The sequence below is a fragment of the Rhinoderma darwinii genome, unplaced genomic scaffold (genome assembly GCF_050947455.1).
Source record: "Rhinoderma darwinii isolate aRhiDar2 unplaced genomic scaffold, aRhiDar2.hap1 Scaffold_1041, whole genome shotgun sequence".
In the NCBI taxonomy this organism is placed as follows: domain Eukaryota; kingdom Metazoa; phylum Chordata; class Amphibia; order Anura; family Rhinodermatidae; genus Rhinoderma; species Rhinoderma darwinii.
Window position 1 is genome coordinate 10,517 of NW_027461925.1, and position 22,331 is coordinate 32,847.

Sequence of the window (22,331 nt, forward strand, 5' to 3'; positions counted from 1 at the left end):
GTGTGGCATTACCTACAGGGGGCTGTGTGTGGCACTACCTACAGGAGGGCTGTGTGTGGCACTACCTACAGGGGGCTGTGTGTGGCACTACCTACAGGGGGCTGTGTGTGGCACTACCTACAGGGGGGCTGTGTGTGGCACTACCTACAGGGGGGCTGTGTGTGGCACTACCTACAGGGGGGCTGTGTGTGGCACTACCTACAGGGGGCTGTGTGTGGCACTACCTACAGGGGGGCTGTGTGTGGCACTACCTACAGGGGGGCTGTGTGTGGCACTACCTACAGGGGGGCTGTGTGTGGCACTACCTACAGGGGGGCTGTGTGTGGCACTACCTACAGGGGGGCTGTGTGTGGCACTACCTACAGGGGGGCTGTGTGTGGCACTACCTACAGGGGGGCTGTGTGTGGCACTACCTACAGGGGGGCTGTGTGTGGCACTACCTACAGGGGGGCTGTGTGTGGCACTACCTACAGGGGGGCTGTGTGTGGCACTACCTACAGGGGGGCTGTGTGTGGCAATATCTACAGGGGGGCTGTGTGTGGCAATATCTACAGGGGGGCTGTGTGTGGCATTACCTACAGGGGGGCTGTGTGTGGCACTACCTACAGGGGGCTGTGTGTGGCACTACCTACAGGGGGGCTGTGTGTGGCACTACCTACAGGGGGGCTGTGTGGCACTACCTACAGGGGGGCTGTGTGTGGCACTACCTACAGGGGGGATGTGTGTGGCACTACCTACAGGGGGGCTGTGTGTGGCACTACCTACAGGGGGGCTGTGTGTGGCAATATCTACAGGGGGGCTGTGTGTGGCAATATCTACAGGGGGGCTGTGTGTGGCATTACCTACAGGGGGCTGTGTGTGGCACTACCTACAGGGGGGCTGTGTGTGGCATTACCTACAGGGGGCTGTGTGTGGCATTACCTACAGGGGGGCTGTGTGTGGCATTACCTACAGGGGGCTGTGTGTGGGACTACCTACAGGAGGGCTGTGTGTGGCATTACCTACAGGGGGCTGTGTGTGGCACTACCTACAGGGGGGCTGTGTGTGGCACTACCTACAGGGGGCTGTGTGTGGCACTACCTACAGGGGGGCTGTGTGTGGCACTACCTACAGGGGGGCTGTGTGTGGCACTACCTACAGGGGGCTGTGTGTGGCACTACCTACAGGGGGGCTGTGTGTGGCACTACCTACAGGGGGGCTGTGTGTGGCACTACCTACAGGGGGGCTGTGTGTGGCACTACCTACAGGGGGGCTGTGTGTGGCAATATCTACAGGGGGGCTGTGTGTGGCAATATCTACAGGGGGGCTGTGTGTGGCATTACCTACAGGGGGCTGTGTGTGGCACTACCTACAGGGGGGCTGTGTGTGGCATTACCTACAGGGGGCTGTGTGTGGCATTACCTACAGGGGGTTGTGTGTGGCATTACCTACAGGGGGGCTGTGTGTGGCATTACCTACAGGGGGTTGTGTGTGGCATTACCTACAGGGGGGCTGTGTGTGGCATTACCTACAGGGGACTGTGTGTGGCATTACCTACAGGGGGCTGTGTGTGGCATTACCTACAGGGGGCTGTGTGTGGCATTACCTACGGGGGCTGTGTGTGGCACTACCTACAGGAGGGCTGTGTGTGGCATTACCTACAGGGGGCTGTGTGTGGCACTACCTACAGGGGGCTGTGTGTGGCACTACCTACAGGGGGGCTGTGTGTGGCACTACCTACAGGGGGGCTGTGTGTGGCACTACCTACAGGGGGGCTGTGTGTGGCACTACCTACAGGGGGGCTGTGTGTGGCAATATCTACAGGGGGGCTGTGTGTGGCAATATCTACAGGGGGGCTGTGTGTGGCATTACCTACAGGGGGCTGTGTGTGGCACTACCTACAGGGGGGCTGTGTGTGGCACTACCTACAGGGGGGCTGTGTGTGGCACTACCTACAGGGGGGCTGTGTGTGGCACTACCTACAGGGGGCTGTGTGTGGCACTACCTACAGGAGGGCTGTGTGTGGCACTACCTACAGGGGGGCTGTGTGTGGCACTACCTACAGGGGGGCTGTATAGAGATCCGGCTGGGGTTTGAATCCTACACCCCCGTCCTGTGTATATTGCGCCCGGCAGGCATAGACTGGCAGTGACTGGCATTATTACGGGTGTAGAGCGGCAGACAAGGCTCCTTATGTTCTATGGACTGAAGAGAAGACAAACAACAGTCCAATGACACAATAGCGGTAACTATACGAGCGTGAATTATACCGCCGCCCCTCCCCCGCTGCTACACCTTATAATGTCTCCGGAAAGCACAGGACGGTTGGGAATTATCTACGAGGGAAACAACGCGGCTCATTATGTGGACGGCGAGTAACACACGGTATGGCCGCCAGTACAGTTCTCACCGGCACGTCACCCAGCTTTTCCAGAATCCTGCATGTGAAATCTTCCTGGCTCTGGAGCAGGGAACGATCAGACGTGATAATCTGGACTATAGGAAAGCTGGGTGTCAGCCACAGAATATATACGAGCTGCAGCACGGGCAGTGAAGGAGTTAACGAGCCAGATGATGAGGGTTGTTGTTGCTAGTAGTGCTGCAGCCTGTAATACCATCCACGTCCCGCAGGAGGCGAGGAGTTTTATGGGCGTCCTGCAGCACGATCGGGCCCATCAGAGGGCCACACAACGTTCTAGGAGGGCCAAGGAATCCGCCTGATCTCTCATTATTTACATATCCTCGGATGATGAGGGTTCACATCTGGACTGGTAGATAAATAAAACATCTGCTCGCCCCCCCCCTCTTCCAGGAAAACAGCCTTAAAGGGCCAGCGCGCCTAAACCACAAGAGCCTCTGATAACAACCCCTAATGTATGAGCTAAAGCCTTAATATCAGTCACCCCAAAACCACACGGGATAAGGGGCCCCATATTTCACCACATTGCAGTCATTGCTCCTTGTTGCCCATAGCAACGAACCAGTGACTACCTTGTTTTCCCATCACAGTTCAGAAAATGAAAGAAGGACTCTGATTGGTTATTATGGGTACACAGGCAGTCATGGTTTCCACCTGGATTGGTCGCAGTCCTGTACGTTCTCTATTATCAGCCATTCAGGCCAGAGATCGGCTGATCGTCGTGATCAATGAGGAGTGACAGGAAGTGCAGAAATCCCTCCCGCGCCGATCACTGCTTTATGTCACATATGTCCGGTGCCGAGACAGTTATATCATATGTGTGAGTGATCTCATCCTCTTATAACGCTACTGACCTTTTATAAGCTCGGGCCTTTACGGTTACTGGCCCTTTAAATCCAAGCGGTTCTACCTCTTAGGGATGGTGGCGACTTTGTATCGTGACTGCGAGAGACAAGAAGAATAAGACGGAGACGATCATTGGTTTATTCCAGATCACCCCAAAAAAAAAACAGAGGGGGTGGAGTCTATAGACGGCGTAAAGAGAGACAAAGGCGATGAATACACGTCCCAGCGAGCGAGGATGATGAGGATAATACTGCAGTGATAGAACGAATTACACCTCAATGCTAAATAATGCTGCAGCGCCATTACCCACAGTGCACCAGGGCCGCGCCAGAGCTTCCTGCAGTCCAATAACCGCCCTGTACCCCCCACTGGTCTCTATGAACTTCTCAGCTATAAATAATAGAGGTGACCAGTGGCCCGGCTGCGATGTTTGGCAGCGGACGGTGGGGGTTGTAGTGTACAGCTGGCGTCCCTCGTCTATCGCTCAGGAGATGGGATACGTGGCTCTCTCTGTAAATCGACCGCAGCCTCCAAAACCTGCACAAACAGCGCCCTCTGGTGGCCACTCAAAAAAGTGCAGTGATGAAAAAAAGAGCAGGAAATACATATATATTCTTGGGTATTCAATAACCGAGAATATTGTATAACAGCAACTAACCAGCAGGGGGCAGCAGAGAGAGGTGAGGTATTCGGCCTTGTTCACACAGTGCAGGTTTTGCCCGCATTTTTTAATTCCAAACCAGAACGTGATCCAGGAGAGCCGCCCTATAAGACCCTCCTTTGTAGGTTTCATCTGCTCAGGTGCCGTCCCTGGTTTTAGAAAATCTGCACTGTGTGAACAAGGCCTTGCAGGCAGAGCTGTCTGGGACTGGAGACATAAGACACGATGCAGCTCTGGATGTGACTAGAGTAGAAGACATTATAAAGCCATATTTACTTAGGACCGTCCCCTATAAATAGCCTTAGATTGAAGGGGAACAGATGGGCTGATTTCCAGGAATAAAAGGGGTTGTCTCGCCCGCACGTAGATTATAATACATATTATACACTCACAGGATGAACCACACACAGACATAACAGGAGAGAAGTGGCCGCCTGACACGCTGATCTGTAATAACACTTATTCTGCCTCCTATCATTTACTCACAATGACCCTGGCATCAAGGAGGGCACATCATAGAACTATAGCATCTTACAAACGTAAAGTCTATAGGTTAGCTCCACCCCTTTAAAGAGGCCCCTCCTCCTAAGACTCCTCCCCTCAGTTTACTGATAATCATCTTCTTACTAGTGATGTTTTCCGTTTCCGAGTAAGGAAAGAATTATAAACCATCTCTCCATGCACTGACTTCCTGCTGAGCTTGTGATTATACACAGCAGCCAACCTGAGTGAGAAGTGCTGCAGTGTAAAGCATAGGGGAGGGACAAAGAAGAACCCTGAGCCTCTAATGAGATAGGAGGCGGATATCAGACTTCCTCGGACTCCAGACAGTGTCTTCAAGAATAACGTAGTAAAAAAAAAAAAAACAACAATAAATACATTTTAAAAAATTCCAGTGCAGATGAGCGCCCCTACTGGTGAGTGTCGTTAATTACAAGATTCAACTCAAAGCATGAGCGGGTAAATGTCTGTCAGGCTTGAACCGTAGAAAATCCACTCCAGCAGGAAGTAATAAAATCCAACAAGGCCGATAAAAAACAGAGTAACAAAAAAAGGAACGGACAAATCACCCAGTGCATTCTGTACACCGACCACCAGAGGGCAGCAGAGTAGCAATAATTGTACACAAGTAACAATACTTCAGTAGTGCGGCCGATCCCAGGATCCCTACTGTGTGACGCAGGGGGAGCGCTCCAGCTCGAAAACCAACCGCAATACTGACCAGCGACAGGACCCCGAATCCTCAGACGTGGCGGTACCAGTGGTAGATGCGGAGCAGTAAATGCGAACTGGTCAATCCAGAGACTTCAGAATCAGGACAGGCGTTTCTAGACATCATAGTCAGGGAGGTAACTGTATGCGGGACCACCGGAGGACGGGGGGCTGTTACACGGGAAGAACCAGCAGATCATGAAACCTGCAGGACAAGAATACAGTCTCAGTGATGTCACCGCTGCTCTCTAGTGAGTGGATAGGCTGCATTCTCAGTGATGTCACCGCTGCTCTCTAGTGAGTGGATAGGCTGCATTCTCAGTGATGTCACCGCTGCTCTCTAGTGAGTGGATAGGCTGCATTCTCAGTAATGTCACCGCTGCTCTCTAGTGAATGGATAGGCTGCATTCTCAGTGATGTCACCGCTGCTCTCTAGTGAATGGATAGGCTGCATTCTCAGTGATGTCACCGCTGCTCTCTAGTGAGTGGATCGGCTGTATTCTCAGTGATGTCACCGCTGCTCTCTAGTGAGTGGATAGGCTACATTCTCAGTGATGTCACCGCTGCTCTCTAGTGAGTGGATAGGCTGCATTCTCAGTGATGCCACCGCTGTTCTCTAGTGAATGGATAGGCTGCATTCTTAGTGATGTCACCGCTGCTCTCTAGTGAGTGGATAGGCTGCATTCTCAGTGATGTCACCGCTGCTCTCTAGTGAGTGGATAGGCTGCATTCTCAGTGATGTCACCGCTGCTCTCTAGTGAGTGGATAGGCTGCATTCTCAGTAATGTCACCGCTGCTCTCTAGTGAATGGATAGGCTGCATTCTCAGTGATGTCACCGCTGCTCTCTAGTGAGTGGATAGGCTGCATTCTCAGTGATGTCACCGCTGCTCTCTAGTGAGTGGATAGGCTGCATTCTCAGTGATGTCACCGCTGCTCTCTAGTGAGTGGATAGGCTGCATTCTCAGTAATGTCACCGCTGCTCTCTAGTGAATGGATAGGCTGCATTCTCAGTGATGTCACCGCTGCTCTCTAGTGAATGGATAGGCTGCATTCTCAGTGATGTCACCGCTGCTCTCTAGTGAATGGATAGGCTGCATTCTCAGTGATGTCACCGCTGCTCTCTAGTGAGTGGATCGGCTGTATTCTCAGTGATGTCACCGCTGCTCTCTAGTGAGTGGATAGGCTGCATTCTCAGTGATGTCACCGCTGCTCTCTAGTGAATGGATAGGCTGCATTCTCAGTGATGTCACCGCTGCTCTCTAGTGAGTGGATCGGCTGTATTCTCAGTGATGTCACCGCTGCTCTCTAGTGAGTGGATAGGCTACATTCTCAGTGATGTCACCGCTGCTCTCTAGTGAGTGGATCGGCTGTATTCTCAGTGATGTCACCGCTGCTCTCTAGTGAGTGGATAGGCTGCATTCTCAGTGATGTCACCGCTGCGCTCTAGTGAATGGATAGGCTGCATTCTCAGTGATGTCACCGCTGCTCTCTAGTGAGTGGATAGGCTGCATTCTCAGTGATGTCACCGCTGCTCTCTAGTGAGTGGATAGGCTGCATTCTCAGTGATGTCACCGCTGCTCTCTAGTGAGTGGATCGGCTGCATTCTCAGTGATGTCACCGCTGCTCTATAGTGAGTGGATCGGCTGTATTCTCAGTGATGTCACCGCTGCTCTCTAGTGAGTGGATAGGCTGCATTCTCAGTGATGTCACCGCTGCTCTCTAGTGATTGGATAAGCTGCATTCTCAGTGATGTCACCGCTGCTCTCTAGTGATTGGATAGGCTGCATTCTCAGTGATGTCACCGCTGATCTCTAGTGAGTGGATAGGCTGCATTCTCAGTGATGTCACCGCTGCTCTCTAGTGATTGGATAGGCTGCATTCTCAGTGATGTCACCGCTGCTCTCTAGTGAGTGGATAGGTTGCATGCTCAGTGATGTCACCGCTGCTCTCTAGTGAATGGATAGGCTGCATTCTCAGTGATGTCACCGCTGCTCTCTAGTGACTGGATAGGCTGCATTCTCAGTGATGTCACCGCTGCTCTCTAGTGAGTGGATAGGTTGCATGCTCAGTGATGTCACCGCTGCTCTCTAGTGAGTGGATAGGCTGCATGCTCAGTGACATCACCGCTGCTCTCTAGTGAATGGATAGGCTGTATTCTCAGTGACATCACCGCTGCTCTCTAGTGAGTGGATAGGCTGCATGCTCAGTGACATCACCGCTGCTCTCTAGTGAATGGATAGGCTGTATTCTCAGTGACATCACCGCTGCTCTCTAGTGAGTGGATAGGCTGCATTCTCAGTGATGTCACCGCAGCTCTCTAGTGAATGGATAGGCTGCATTCTCAGTGATGTCACCGCTGCTCTCTAGTGAATGGATAGGCTGCATTCTCAGTGATGTCACCGCTGCTCTCTAGTGAATGGATAGGCTGCATTCTCAGGGATGTCACCGCTGCTCTCTAGTGAGTGGATAGGCTGTATTCTCAGTGATGTCACCGCTGCTCTCTAGTGAATGGATAGGTTGCATTCTCAGTGATGTCACCGCTGCTCTCTAGTGAATGGATAGGCTGCATTCTCAGTGATGTCACCGCTGCTCTCTAGTGAATGGATAGGCTGCATTCTCAGTGATGTCACCGCTGCTCTCTAGTGAGTGGATAGGCTGCGTTCTCAGTGATGTCACCGCTGCTCTCTAGTGAATGGATAGGCTGCCTTCTCAGTGATGTCACCGCTGCTTTCTAGTGAATGGATAGGCTGTATTCTCAGTGATGTCACCGCTGCTCTCTAGTGAGTGGATCGGCTGCATTCTCAGTGATGTCACCGCTGCTCTCTAGTGAATGGATAGGCTGCATTCTCAGTGATGTCACCGCTGCTCTCTAGTGAGTGGACAGGCTGCATTCGCAGTGATGTCACCGCTGCTCTCTAGTGAGTGGATCGGCTGCATTCTCAGTGATGTCACCGCCGCTCTCTAGTGAATGGATAGGCTGCGTTCTCAGTGATGTCACCGCTGCTCTCTAGTGAATGGATAGGCTGTATTCTCAGTGATGTCACCGCTGCTCTCTAGTGAATGGATAGGCTGTATTCTCAGTGATGTCACCGCTGCTCTCTAGTGAATGGATAGGCTGCGTTCTCAGTGATGTCACCGCCGCTCTCTAGTGAATGGATCGGCTGCACTCTCAGTGATGTCACCGCTGCTCTCTAGTGAGTGGATAGGCTGCATTCTCAGTGATGTCACCGCTGCTCTCTAGTGAGTGGATAGGCTGTATTCTCAGTGATGTCACCTCTGCTCTCTAGTGAGTGGATAGGCTGTATTCTCAGTGATGTCACCGCTGCTCTCTAGTGAGTGGATAGGCTGCATTCTCAGTGATGTCACCGCTGCTCTCTAGTGAATGGATCGGCTGCATTCTCAGTGATGTCACCGCTGCTCTTACCTCTACCGAACACCTCCCTCAGGAGCGCCATCTTTGGTTTGCGGCTGTGGGTGACCTCCTTCTTGGCCTCCTTCAGGAGTCTGTTCCTCAGTTGTTCTATGGGAGTCTCATCTGTGATGATCGAGACGATCTGCAAAAAAGAACTTAAAGTGTGAGAAGCCGCTCCACGACCCCCCCAATAATAAGGCCGGGTTCACACTGAGTTTTTTGCTCGTGCCCATGGAGCGCCACGGGCAAATAACGCAGCGGAACACTCTTTCTCTGCCTCCCATTGATGTCAGAGGGAGGTCAGAGACGTAAACGCTCGAAGATGGGGCATGTCGCTTCTGTTTCCCGCGAGACTATTTTTCCGCTCGCGGGAAAAAAACGCCTCCGCCTCCCATTGGAATGAATGAGAGGCATTTCCGGATGTTTTTTGGGGCGTTTTCCGCGTCAAAAAACTGTGTGTGAACTGACCCTAACTGGTCTTGGTGACAAATCCTATTTCCTGCAGCAATATCAAACTTGCAGTCAGCCCCTCCCACCTGAAACGGCAGATAACAGGGAGGAATAGCGGCAGGTAGCACTCACCTGATCATAGAAGATAACGGTGACGAAAAGCCCGAAGAGCGCGGACTCCACGAGGAGGAGGATGCAGTGAGCCCTGAGGGAAAGGAGGATCTCATATAAAAGCTGCCGAGTCTGGTCTTATACTCTAGTCACATCCAAAGCTGCATTCATAAAGTGGTGAGATCCCTGGTAGCTCTCAGGCAGCAGGACCTCTTCACAAGCTATATTCTGCTACACTGCGTTGTGGGAAATGTAGTGTTTGCACCGTGCAATGAGTCCATGGTTAAAAAAACGATACAATGTATCAGTGCGCGCTGTCTGTGAGGACTGATCACGTTGTGTACGCAGCTCTAGAGGTGACTAGAGTATAAGCCATGATACTACACAATTGTGAATGCAGCTCTGGGTGTGACTGGAGTATAAGCCATGATACTACACAATTGGGAATGCAGCTCTGGCTGTGACTGGAGTATAAGCCATAATACTACACAACTGTGAATGCAGCTCTGGGTGTGACTGGAGTATAAGACATGATACTACACAATTGTGAACGCATCATTACCAGGCGAGTAGACGTGACGCGCTCAGCTCACCTGTGTCAGAAATGAGAATATTTCCCTGCGCCCCCATGACTTACATCTGTACGTGGCTGTGAGCGGGCGCCTCCTTCTCTGCACCCTCCCCCGATCCCTTCTTGGTTGGCCAGAGCCAAGCGGCCAGCACTAGGCCCATGGCATAAAGACTTGTCAGGCCTGCAGCAAAAAATAAGATGTTATATCAGGAATAGCGCCACCTGCAGGAGTGCAACAAACACGGACAAGTCTGATATTAGAGACGTGTGTTAGGATGAGAGGCGCCTCCTGCTGGACAGAACCTGTAATACCTAATATCAATGTAAAATACTAGACCAGGGCTAATGAGAGAGCGCCACCTGCTGGACAGAACCTGTAATACCTAATACCAATGTAAAATACTAGACCAGGGCTAATGGGAGAGCGCCACCTGCTGGACAGAACGTGTAATACCCAACACTAATGTATAATACTAGACCAGGGCTAATGGGAGAGCGCCACCTGCTGGAAAGAACGTGTAATGCCCAACACTAATGTATAATACTAGACCAGGGCTAATGGGAGAGCGCCACCTGCTGGACAGAACGTGTAATGCCCAACACTAATGTATAATACTAGAACAGGGCTAATGGGAGAGCGCCTCGTGCTGGACAGAACCTGTAATACCCAACACTAATGTATAATACTAGACCAGGGCTAATGGGAGAGCGCCTCCTGCTGGACAGAACCTGTAATACCCAACACTAATGTATAATACTAGACCAGGGATAATGGGAGAGCGCCACCTGCTGGACAGAACGTGTAATACCCAACACTAATGTATAATACTAGACCAGGGCTTATGGGAGAGCGTCTCCTGCTGGACAGAACGTGTAATACCCAACACTAATGTATAATACTAGACCAGGGCTAATGAGAGAGCGCCACCTGCTGGACAGAACCTGTAATACCTAATACCAATGTAAAATACTAGACCAGGGCTAATGGGAGAGCGCCACCTGCTGGACAGAACGTGTAATACCCAACACTAATGTATAATACTAGACCAGGGATAATGGGAGAGCGCCACCTGCTGGACAGAACGTGTAATGCCCAACACTAATGTATAATACTAGAACAGGGCTAATGGGAGAGCGCCTCGTGCTGGACAGAACCTGTAATACCCAACACTAATGTATAATACTAGACCAGGGCTAATGGGAGAGCGCCTCCTGCTGGACAGAACGTGTAATACCCAACACTAATGTATAATACTAGACCAGGGATAATGGGAGAGCGCCACCTGCTGGACAGAACGTGTAATACCCAACACTAATGTATAATACTAGACCAGGGCTAATGGGAGAGCGCCTCCTGCTGGACACAACGTGTAATACCCAACACTAATGTATAATACTAGACCAGGGCTTATGGGAGAGCGCCTCCTGCTGGACAGAACGTGTAATACCCAACACTAATGTATAATACTAGACCAGGGCTAATGGGAGAGCGCCTCCTGCTGGACAGAACGTGTAATACCTAATACCAATGTATAATACTAGACCAGGGCTAATGGGAGAGCGCCTACTGCTGGACAGAACGTGTAATACCCAACACTAATGGGAGAGCGCCTCCTGCTGGACAGAACCTGTAATACCCAACACTAATGTATAATACAAGACCAGGGCTAATGGGAGAGCGCCTCCTGCTGGACAGAACCTGTAATACCCAACACTAATGTTTAATACTAGACCAGGGCTAATGGGAGAGCGCCACCTGCTGGACAGAACGTGTAATACCCAACACTAATGTATAATACAAGACCAGGGCTAATGGGAGAGCGCCTCCTGCTGGACAGAACGTGTAATACCTAATACCAATGTATAATACTAGACCAGGGCTAATGGGAGAGTGCCTCCTGCTGGACAGAATGTGTAATACCCAACACTAATGGGAGAGCGCCTCCTGCTGGACAGAACCTGTAATACCCAACACTAATGTATAATACTAGACCAGGGCTAATGGGAGAGCGCCACCTGCTGGACAGAACCTGTAATACCCAACACTAATGTATAATACTAGACCAGGGATAATGGGAGAGCGCCACCTGCTGGACAGAACGTGTAATGCCCAACACTAATGTATAATACAAGACCAGGGCTAATGGGAGAGCGCCTCCTGCTGGACACAACGTGTAATACCCAACACTAATGTATAATACTAGACCAGGGATAATGGGAGAGCGCCTCCTGCTGGACAGAACCTGTAATACCCAACACTAATGTTTAATACTAGACCAGGGCTAATGGGAGAGCGCCACCTGCTGGACAGAACGTGTAATACCCAACACTAATGTATAATACAAGACCAGGGCTAATGGGAGAGCGCCTCCTGCTGGACACAACGTGTAATACCCAACACTAATGTATAATACTAGACCAGGGCTAATGGGAGAGCGCCACCTGCTGGACAGAACGTGTAATACCCAACACTAATGTTTAATACTAGACCAGGGATAATGGGAGAGCGCCACCTGCTGGACAGAAGTGTAATACCTAATACTAATGTATAATACTAGACCAGGGCTAATGGGAGAGCGCCACCTGCTGGACAGAAGTGTAATACCCAACACTAATGTATAATACTGGACCAGAGATAATGGGAGAGCGCCACCTGCTGGACACAACGTGTAATACCCAACACTAATGTATAATACTAGACCAGGGCTAATGGGAGAGCGCCACCTGCTGGACAGAACGTGTAATACCCAACACTAATGTATAATACTGGACCAGAGATAATGGGAGAGCGCCTCCTGCTGGACAGAACGTGTAATACCCAACACTAATGTATAATTCTAGACCAGGGATAATGGGAGAGCGCCACCTGCTGGACAGAACGTGTAATACCCAACACTAATGTATAATACTAGACCAGGGCTAATGGGAGAGCGCCTCCTGCTGGACACAACGTGTAATACCTAATACCAATGTATAATACTAGACCAGGGATAATGGGAGAGCGCCACCTGCTGGACAGAACCTGTAATACCCAACACTAATGTTTAATACTAGACCAGGGATAATGGGAGAGCGCCTCCTGCTGGACAGAACGTGTAATACCCAACACTAATGTATAATACTAGACCAGGGCTAATGGGAGAGCGCCACCTGCTGGACACAACGTGTAATACCTAATACTAATGTATAATACTAGACCAGGGATAATGGGAGAGCGCCACCTGCTGGACACAACATGTAATACCTAATACTAATGTATAATACTATATCAGGGATAATGAGAGAACGCCACCTGCTGGACAGAACGTGTAATACCTAATACTAATGTATAATACTATATCAGGGATAATGGGAGAGCGCCACCTGCTGGACAGAACCTGTAATACCCAACACTAATGTATAATACTAGACCAGGGATAATGGGAGAGCGCCTCCTGCTGGACAGAACCTGTAATACCCAACACTAATGTTTAATACTAGACCAGGGCTAATGGGAGAGCGCCACCTGCTGGACAGAACGTGTAATACCCAACACTAATGTATAATACTAGACCAGGGCTAATGGGAGAGCGCCTCCTGCTGGACACAACGTGTAATACCCAACACTAATGTATAATACTAGACCAGGGCTAATGGGAGAGCGCCTCCTGCTGGACACAACGTGTAATACCCAACACTAATGTATAATACTAGACCAGGGCTTATGGGAGAGCGCCATCTGCTGGACAGAACGTGTAATGCCCAACACTAATGTATAATACTAGACCAGGGCTAATGGGAGAGCGCCTCCTGCTGGACACAACGTGTAATACCCAACACTACTGTATAATACTAGACCAGGGCTTATGGGAGAGCGCCTCCTGCTGGACAGAACGTGTAAAACCCAACACTAATGTATAATACTAGACCAGGGCTAATGGGAGAGCGCCTCCTGCTGGACAGAACGTGTAATACCCAACACTAATGGGAGAGCGCCTCCTGCTGGACAGAACCTGTAATACCGAATACCAATGTATAATACTAGACCAGGGCTAATGGGAGAGCGCCTCCTGCTGGACAGAACGTGTAATACCCAACACTAATGTATAATACAAGACCAGGGCTAATGGGAGAGCGCCTCCTGCTGGACAGAACGTGTAATACCCAACACTAATGGGAGAGCGCCTCCTGCTGGACAGAACCTGTAATACCCAACACTAATGTATAATACAAGACCAGGGCTAATGGGAGAGCGCCTCCTGCTGGACACAACGTGTAATACCCAACACTAATGTATAATACTAGACCAGGGCTAATGGGAGAGCGCCTCCTGCTGGACAGAACGTGTAATACCCAACACTAATGTATAATACTAGACCAGGGATAATGGGAGAGCGCCACCTGCTGGACAGAACCTGTAATACCCAACACTAATGTTTAATACTAGACCAGGGATAATGGGAGAGCGCCACCTGCTGGACACAACGTGTAATACCCAACACTAATGTATAATACTAGACCAGGGCTAATGAGAGAGCGCCACCTGCTGGACACAACGTGTAATACCTAATACTAATGTATAATACTAGACCAGGGATAATGGGAGAGCGCCACCTGCTGGACACATGTAATACCTAATACTAATGTATAATACTATATCAGGGATAATGAGAGAACGCCACCTGCTGGACAGAACGTGTAATACCTAATACTAATGTATAATACTATATCAGGCATAATGGGAGAGCGCCACCTGCTGGACAGAACCTGTAATACCCAACACTAATGTATAATACTAGACCAGGGATAATGGGAGAGCGCCTCCTGCTGGACAGAACCTGTAATATCCAACACTAATGTTTAATACTAGACCAGGGATAATGGGAGAGCGCCACCTGCTGGACAGAACGTGTAATACCCAACACTAATGTATAATACAAGACCAGGGCTAATGGGAGAGCGCCACCTGCTGGACACAACGTGTAATACCCAACACTAATGTATAATACTAGACCAGGGCTAATGGGAGAGCGCCTCCTGCTGGACACAACGTGTAATACCCAACACTAATGTATAATACTAGACCAGGGCTAATGGGAGAGCGCCACCTGCTGGACAGAACGTGTAATACCCAACACTAATGTTTAATACTAGACCAGGGATAATGGGAGAGCGCCACCTGCTGGACAGAAGTGTAATACCCAACACTAATGTATAATACTGGACCAGAGATAATGGGAGAGCGCCTCCTGCTGGACAGAACGTGTAATACCCAACACTAATGTATAATACTAGACCAGGGATAATGGGAGAGCACCACCTGCTGGACACAACGTGTAATACCCAACACTAATGTATAATACTAGACCAGGGCTTATGGGAGAGCGCCTCCTGCTGGACAGAACGTGTAATACCCAACACTAATGTATAATACTAGACCAGGGCTAATGGGAGAGCGCCACCTGCTGGACAGAAGTGTAATACCCAACACTAATGTATAATACTGGACCAGAGATAATGGGAGAGCGCCTCCTGCTGGACAGAACGTGTAATACCTAATACTAATGTATAATACTAGACCAGGGCTAATGGGAGAGCGCCTCCTGCTGGACAGAACGTGTAATACCCAACACTAATGTATAATACTAGACCAGGGCTAATGGGAGAGCGCCTCCTGCTGGACACAACGTGTAATACCTAATACCAATGTATAATACTAGACCAGGGATAATGGGAGAGTGCCTCCTGCTGGACAGAACCTGTAATACCCAACACTAATGTTTAATACTAGACCAGGGATAATGGGAGAGCGCCACCTGCTGGACAGAACCTGTAATACCCAACACTAATGTATAATACTAGACCAGGGCTAATGAGAGAGCGCCACCTGCTGGACACAACGTGTAATACCTAATACTAATGTATAATACTAGACCAGGGATAATGGGAGAGCGCCACCTGCTGGACACAACATGTAATACCTAATACTAATGTATAATACTATATCAGGGATAATGAGAGAACGCCACCTGCTGGACAGAACGTGTAATACCTAATACTAATGTATAATACTATATCAGGGATAATGAGAGAATGCCACCTGCTGGACAGAACGTGTAATACCCAACACTAATGTATAATACTAGACCAGGGCTTATGGGAGAGCGCCTCCTGCTGGACAGAACGTGTAATGCCCAACACTAATGTATAATACTAGACCAGGGATAATGGGAGAGCGCAATCTGCTGGACACAACGTGTAATACCTAATACTAATGTATAATACTGGACCAGAGATAATCGGAGAGCGCCACCTGCTGGACACAACGTGTAATACCCAACACTAATGTATAATACTAGACCAGGGATAATGGGAGAGCGCCATCTGCTGGACACAACGTGTAATATCTAATACTAATGTATAATACTAGAACAGGGATAATGGGAGAGCGCCTCCTGCTGGACAGAACCTGTAATACCCAACACTAATGTATAATACTAGACCAGGGCTAATGGGAGAGCGCCTCCTGCTGGACACAACGTGTAATACCCAACACTAATGTATAATACTAGACCAGGGCTAATGGGAGAGCGCCACCTGCTGGACACAACGTGTAATACCTAATACTAATGTATAATACTAGACCAGGAATAATGGGAGAACGCCACCTGCTGGACACAACGTGTAATACCTAATACTAATGTATAATACTAGACCAGGAATAATGGGAGAACGCCACCTGCTGGACAGAACGTGTAATACCCAACACTAATGCCATGTGATGCATTTGGCGGCAGGAGACATACCTGTATAAAACAGGAACTGGATGAAATATTTTTGGTTTAATTCCCCGACACAGTTATTTATCCTACGAGAATCCAAAAAACAATCATATTAGCCAAAATAACATGAATAATATTCTCCATGGAGGGGACGGAGGGGGAGACGTACCAGGGGCAGTGGTGATCCATTCTCCGTATACAGCGGTGACAGATGCGGCAGTGGTGAGCTCGCGGGGGGCGGTAGGTCTCGCAGCGGTTGCACACCGTCCAGTCCTCATTACCCTGCGGAGAGATGATGGGGGTTATCCCAGAGTCCAGTTATCGTCTTATGGATGTAGTTCCGGTTCCCCCTGATATCGCCACTTACCCGGTCACTTTTCCGCGGTGTGCTAGAGCGCAAGTCTGAAAAGTCAATGGCGGTTTCCGGTAAAGGGACGGCTCCTGCGGGATTGAAGACACATCGGGGACTGTCACGGGGTTTGTGTGTAAATAAAGTTATTTGTATGAGCTGAAAGCTGTAACGTAATATCTTATAATGTCCCTCCCTGAGCAGATCACTGCAGGCCAGCGGTAAGACTACCACTCCAAGCATGTTCTCCAGCTCTAGGGGCATTCTGGGAGTCGTAGTTTTGCCATAGGTGGTGCCGGGTCTTACCTGGGTCAGAGAAGACGGCGCGGGTGTGACAGGCCAGGAGCAGGAAGACCGTCAGATTGAAGCCGACGGCATGGAGCGGACACCAAATGCTGCAAAGAGAGGAAGGAAACAACCGGAGCGGGAAATAAGGGGAGGGGGAAACAACCAGAGCGGGAAATAAGGGGAGGGGGAAACAACCGGAGCGTGAAATAAGTTGAGGAGGAAACAACCAGAGCGGGAAATAAGGGGAGGGGGAAACAACCGGAGCGGGAAATAAGGGGAGGGGGAAACAACCGGAGCGGGAAATAAGGGGAGGGGGAAACAACCGGAGCGGGAAATAAGGGGAGGGGGAAACAACCGGAGCGGGAAATAAGGGGAGGGGGAAACAACCGGAGCGGGAAATAAGGGGAGGGGGAAACAACCGGAGCGGGAAATAAGGGGAGGGGGAAACAACCAGAGCGGGAAATAAGGGGAGGGGGAAACAACCAGAGCGGGAAATAAGGGGAGGAGGAAACAACCGGAGCGGGAAATAAGGGGAGGGGGAAACAACCGGAGCGGGAAATAAGGGGAGGGGGAAACAACCAGAGCGGGAAATAAGGGGAGGGGGAAACAACCAGAGCGGGAAATAAGGGGAGGAGGAAACAACCAGAGCGGGAAATAAGGGGGGGGGGAAACAACCGGAGCGGGAAATAAGGGGAGGGGGAAACAACCAGAGCGGGAAATAAGGGGAGGGGGAAACAACCGGAGCGGGAAATAAGGGGAGGGGGAAACAACCAGAGCGGGAAATAAGGGGAGGGGGAAACAACCGGAGCGGGAAATAAGGGGAGGGAGAAACAACCGGAGCGGGAAATATGGGGAGGGGGAAACAACCGGAGCGGGAAATAAGGGGAGGGGGAAACAACCGGAGCGGGAAATAAGGGGAGGGGGAAACAACCAGAGCGGGAAATAAGGGGTGGGGGAAACAACCAGAGCGGGAAATAAGGGGAGGGGGAAATAAGGAGAGGGGGAAACAACCGGAGTGGGAAATAAGGTGGCCCCCGTCACCCCACGTTCTACATTCTACCCCCGTCACCTCGCATTCTACACCCCGTCACCTCGCATTCTACACCCCGTCACCTCGCATTCTACACCCCGTCACCTCGCATTCTACACCCCGTCACCTCGCATTCTACACCCCGTCACCTCGCATTCTACACCCCGTCACCTCGCATTCTACCCCCGTCACCTCGCATTCTACCTCCGTCACCTCCCATTCTACCCCCGTCACCTCCCATTCTACCTCCGTCACCTCGCATTCTACCTCCGTCACCTCGCATTCTACCTCCGTCACCTCGCATTCCACCGTCACCTCGCATTCTACACCCCGTCACCTCGCATTCTACCTCCGTCACCTCGCATTCTACACCCCGTCACCTCGCATTCTACCCCCGTCACCTCGCATTCTACCCCCGTCACCTCGCATTCTACCTCCGTCACCTCCCATTCTACCCCCGTCACCTCGCATTCTACCCCCGTCACCTCGCATTCTACCTCCGTCACCTCCCATTCTACACCCCGTCACCTCGCATTCTATCCCCGTCACCTCGCATTCTACACCCCGTCACCTCGCATTCTACCTCCGTCACCTCGCATTCTACCTCCGTCACCTCGCATTCTACCTCCGTCACCTCGCATTCTACCTCCGTCACCTCGCATTCTACCTCCGTCACCTCGCATTCTACACCCCGTCACCTCGCATTCTATCCCCGTCACCTCGCATTCTACACCCCGTCACCTCGCATTCTACCCCCGTCACCTCGCATTCTACCCCCGTCACCTCGCATTCTACCCCCGTCACCTCACGTTCTACATTCTACCCCGCCACCTCCCATTCTACCCCCGTCACCTCGCATTCTACCCCCGTCACCTCGCATTCCACCCCCGTCACCTCGCATTCCACCCCCGTCACCTCGCATTCCACCCCCGTCACCTCGCATTCTACACCCCGTCACCTCGCATTCTACACCCCGTCACCTCGCATTCTACACCCCGTCACCTCGCATTCTACACCCCGTCACCTCGCATTCTACACCCCGTCACCTCGCATTCTACACCCCGTCACCTCGCATTCTACCCCCGTCACCTCGCATTCTACACCCCGTCACCTCGCATTCTACACCCCGTCACCTCACGTTCTACATTCTACCCCGCCACCTCCCATTCTACACCCCGCCACCTCCCATTCTACCTCCGTCACCTCGCATTCTACCTCCGTCACCTCGCATTCTACACCCCGCCACCTCCCATTCTACCTCCGTCACCTCGCATTCTACCTCCGTCACCTCGCATTCTACACCCCGTCACCTCCCATTCTACCCCCGTCACCTCGCATTCTACCCCCGTCACCTCGCATTCTACCCCCGTCACCTCACGTTCTACATTCTACCCCGCCACCTCCCATTCTACACCCCGTCACCTCGCATTCTACCCACGTCACCTCGCATTCCGCCCCCGTCACCTCGCATTCTACACCCCGTCACCTCGCATTCTGCCCCCGTCACCTCGCATTCCGCCCCCGTCACCTCGCATTCTATCCCCGTCACCTCGCATTCTACCCCCGTCACCTCGCATTCCGCCCCCGTCACCTCGCATTCCATCCCCGTCACCTCGCATTCCACCCCCGTCACCTCGCATTCCACCCCCGTCACCTCGCATTCCACCCCCGTCACCTCGCATTCCGCCCCCGTCACCTCGCATTCTATCCCCGTCACCTCGCATTCCGCCCCCGTCACCTCGCATTCCGCCCCCGTCACCTCGCATTCCACCCCCGTCACCTCGCATTCCATCCCCGTCACCTCGCATTCTACCCCCGTCACCTCGCATTCTACCCCCGTCACCTCGCATTCTACCCCCGTCACCTCGCATTCTACCCCCGTCACCTCGCATTCTACCTCCGTCACCTCGCATTCTACCTCCGTCACCTCGCATTCTACACCCCGTCACCTCGCATTCTACACCCCGTCACCTCGCATTCCACCCCCGTCACCTCGCATTCCACCCCCGTCACCTCGCATTCCATCCCCGTCACCTCGCATTCTATCCCCGTCACCTCGCATTCTACCTCCGTCACCTCGCATTCCACCCCCGTCACCTCCCATTCTACCCCCGTCACCTCGCATTCTACACCCCGTCACCTCGCATTCTACCTCCGTCACCTCGCATTCTACCCACGTCACCTCGCATTCTACCCCCGTCACCTCGCATTCCACCCCCGTCACCTCGCATTCTATCCCCGTCACCTCGCATTCTACACCCCGTCACCTCGCATTCTATCCCCGTCACCTCGCATTCTACCTCCGTCACCTCGCATTCCACCCCCGTCACCTCGCATTCTACCTCCGTCACCTCGCATTCTACCTCCGTCACCTCGCATTCTACCCACGTCACCTCGCATTCTACCCACGTCACCTCGCATTCTACCCACGTCACCTCGCATTCTATCCCCGTCACCTCGCATTCCACCCCCGTCGCCTCGCATTCCACCCCCGTCACCTCGCATTCTATCCACGTCACCTCGCATTCTATCCCCGTCACCTCGCATTCCACCCCCGTCGCCTCGCATTCCACCCCCGTCACCTCCCATTCCACCCCCGTCACCTCGCATTCCACCCCCGTCACCTCGCATTCCACCCCCGTCACCTCGCATTCTACCCCCGTCACCTCGCATTCCACCCCCGTCACCTCGCATTCCACCCCCGTCGCCTCGCATTCCACCCCCGTCACCTCGCATTCTACCCATATGATATCCCTATATTACCTCACCATTATCCCTTCCCCTCCCCCAGTATTCTGGCCACATCATTTCCCCACATCTCTAATATCCATAGGAATCTCCCATAGCTGCCACTATCTCCCTCACCCCCCCAACACGCCTATATCTACAGCCCCCATCCTCCCCGCACCTCCCGGTGAAGCTGTGCAGCAGGATGTGCCGCAGGATGACGTAGTCGGCGTAGCCCAGGCTCAGGTAGGTGAGGAGGATACACAGGAGTCCGCAGGGGTCCCGCACACAGCCCGCCATGGCCAGCACAGACACTTCCGGGTGCGAAGCTCCGCCCAGGTGCACTCTACTCCAATCACAGGCCGCAGCGCGCGCCCGGCTGAATGACAGAAGCGATCAGCTGTCAAAGAGAAGCGGTATACTTCCGGTGTGTGCGGTCGCTATGGAGACTGTGATACTGGGAAGTACGTCATTTCCGGGAAGGAGTTATGTGGCTTATTCCTAGAGAGGTGAGGAGTTTGTCATGTGATCACGTGGGAGGAGTAACGCGCCTATTGTTTCTATACGTCACTCCATGTCAGGTGTATCCTCTACATGAGCCAATCACAGGGGTCATGGTGCGTACATTCCAATATGGCGACTGCCTGGTCATGAGCTGCGAAAACATAGAAGAAATGGCGCAATATGAGGACAAATCTGGCACGTGTTGCAATTACCAAGTTTAACAGTTAACCCCAGAGAATCTAAAAGAGAATATAAAGAAATGTATACAAATCTGAGAAAGTAGTAGTATGGCGGCCATTTTTAGCAGCTGCGGAGCTATGATATAGTCACAGGGTCACCCAGACTTCATAACAATGCACAGTCCCTGCTTGCTCCTCCCTCTTGTTGGCTGCTCCTTCCTTACTGTGCCTGATCTATAGCAGCCTGGTAGTGACAAGCTTTAGAGGAACGTCTCACGGCACGTGGAGCTTATTAGCGATGCTTTCCTTCAGTGTGAAAATGGCGTAGACTAAAATTCCTCTAATCCAGTGTCCCCAAGACAACACTTCCGGTCCTGTGTACAGTTCAGCCTTGTCATAGGGATATTGTGTGGGTCCAAATCAGCGTAGAGATCAATATTTGCTAATAACTAGATCCACACAATGTCCCTGTGAAAAGACTACGGGCGAAAAGTGAGGCAGTTACCCACAGCAACCAATCAGATTCCACCTCTTATTTTTCAGAGGCCTTTTGGAAAATGAAAGCAGCAACATGATTGGATGCCATGGGCAACGCGAGAGCCGTTTCTGAAAAACTCTCTGGCGCGTAGAGAGGGGTCCTTAATAGAACATATGGACAGGGGTCGTCTATGTGAGGCGCCGAGAAGCGGAACTTGAAGGTCCTAGACCCAGATGTAAATCCATGAAAGGCCCCCCGACTGTGTACCATTTGGGGTCATCTTACCTGACAGAGGGGGTTTTGGAAAAATCTTCTTATAGGGGTCTTCTTACCAGGATGCCTAACTATTATGG

The 22,331-nt window shown here is 51.5% G+C and overlaps 2 protein-coding genes across 3 annotated transcripts in view; one reads left to right on the forward strand and one right to left on the reverse strand.

Annotated features, from left to right (window-relative positions):
• Positions 1-3,368: 3,368 nt before the first annotated feature.
• Positions 3,369-21,185, reverse strand: LOC142698900 (palmitoyltransferase ZDHHC3-like). The gene is made up of 9 exons (XM_075847923.1): positions 20,999-21,185; positions 17,079-17,167; positions 16,791-16,864; positions 16,593-16,705; positions 16,448-16,509; positions 9,729-9,843; positions 9,113-9,185; positions 8,543-8,672; positions 3,369-5,322 (listed from the first exon to the last, which is right to left on the reverse strand). Exons 1-9 carry the CDS (start codon positions 21,115-21,117, stop codon positions 5,234-5,236), a joined length of 864 nt encoding a protein of 287 aa, XP_075704038.1. The 5' UTR covers positions 21,118-21,185; the 3' UTR covers positions 3,369-5,233.
• LOC142698901 (ras-related and estrogen-regulated growth inhibitor-like protein) overlaps positions 21,184-22,331 on the forward strand; it is a 58,606-nt gene continuing 57,458 nt past the window's right edge. For both annotated transcript variants that reach the window (XM_075847924.1, XM_075847925.1), the window contains exon 1: positions 21,184-21,326. The gene's annotated coding sequence lies outside the window, so the exon portion shown is untranslated. The remainder of the gene's footprint in view (positions 21,327-22,331) is intronic.

Bases quoted from the DNA above. Each gene is read 5' to 3' on its own strand.
- LOC142698900 (XM_075847923.1), bottom strand. From the start codon at position 21,117: ATGGCGGGCTGTGTGCGGGACCCCTGCGGACTCCTGTGTATCCTCCTC. The intron at 8,673-9,112 runs GTGAGTGCTACC...TCTTTTTTGCAG, and splicing joins CCGTTATCTTCTATGATCAG to ATCGTCTCGATCATCACAGA. The intron at 5,323-8,542 runs GTAAGAGCAGCG...CTTGTCCTGCAG, and splicing joins GAGGGAGGTGTTCGGTAGAG to GTTTCATGATCTGCTGGTTC.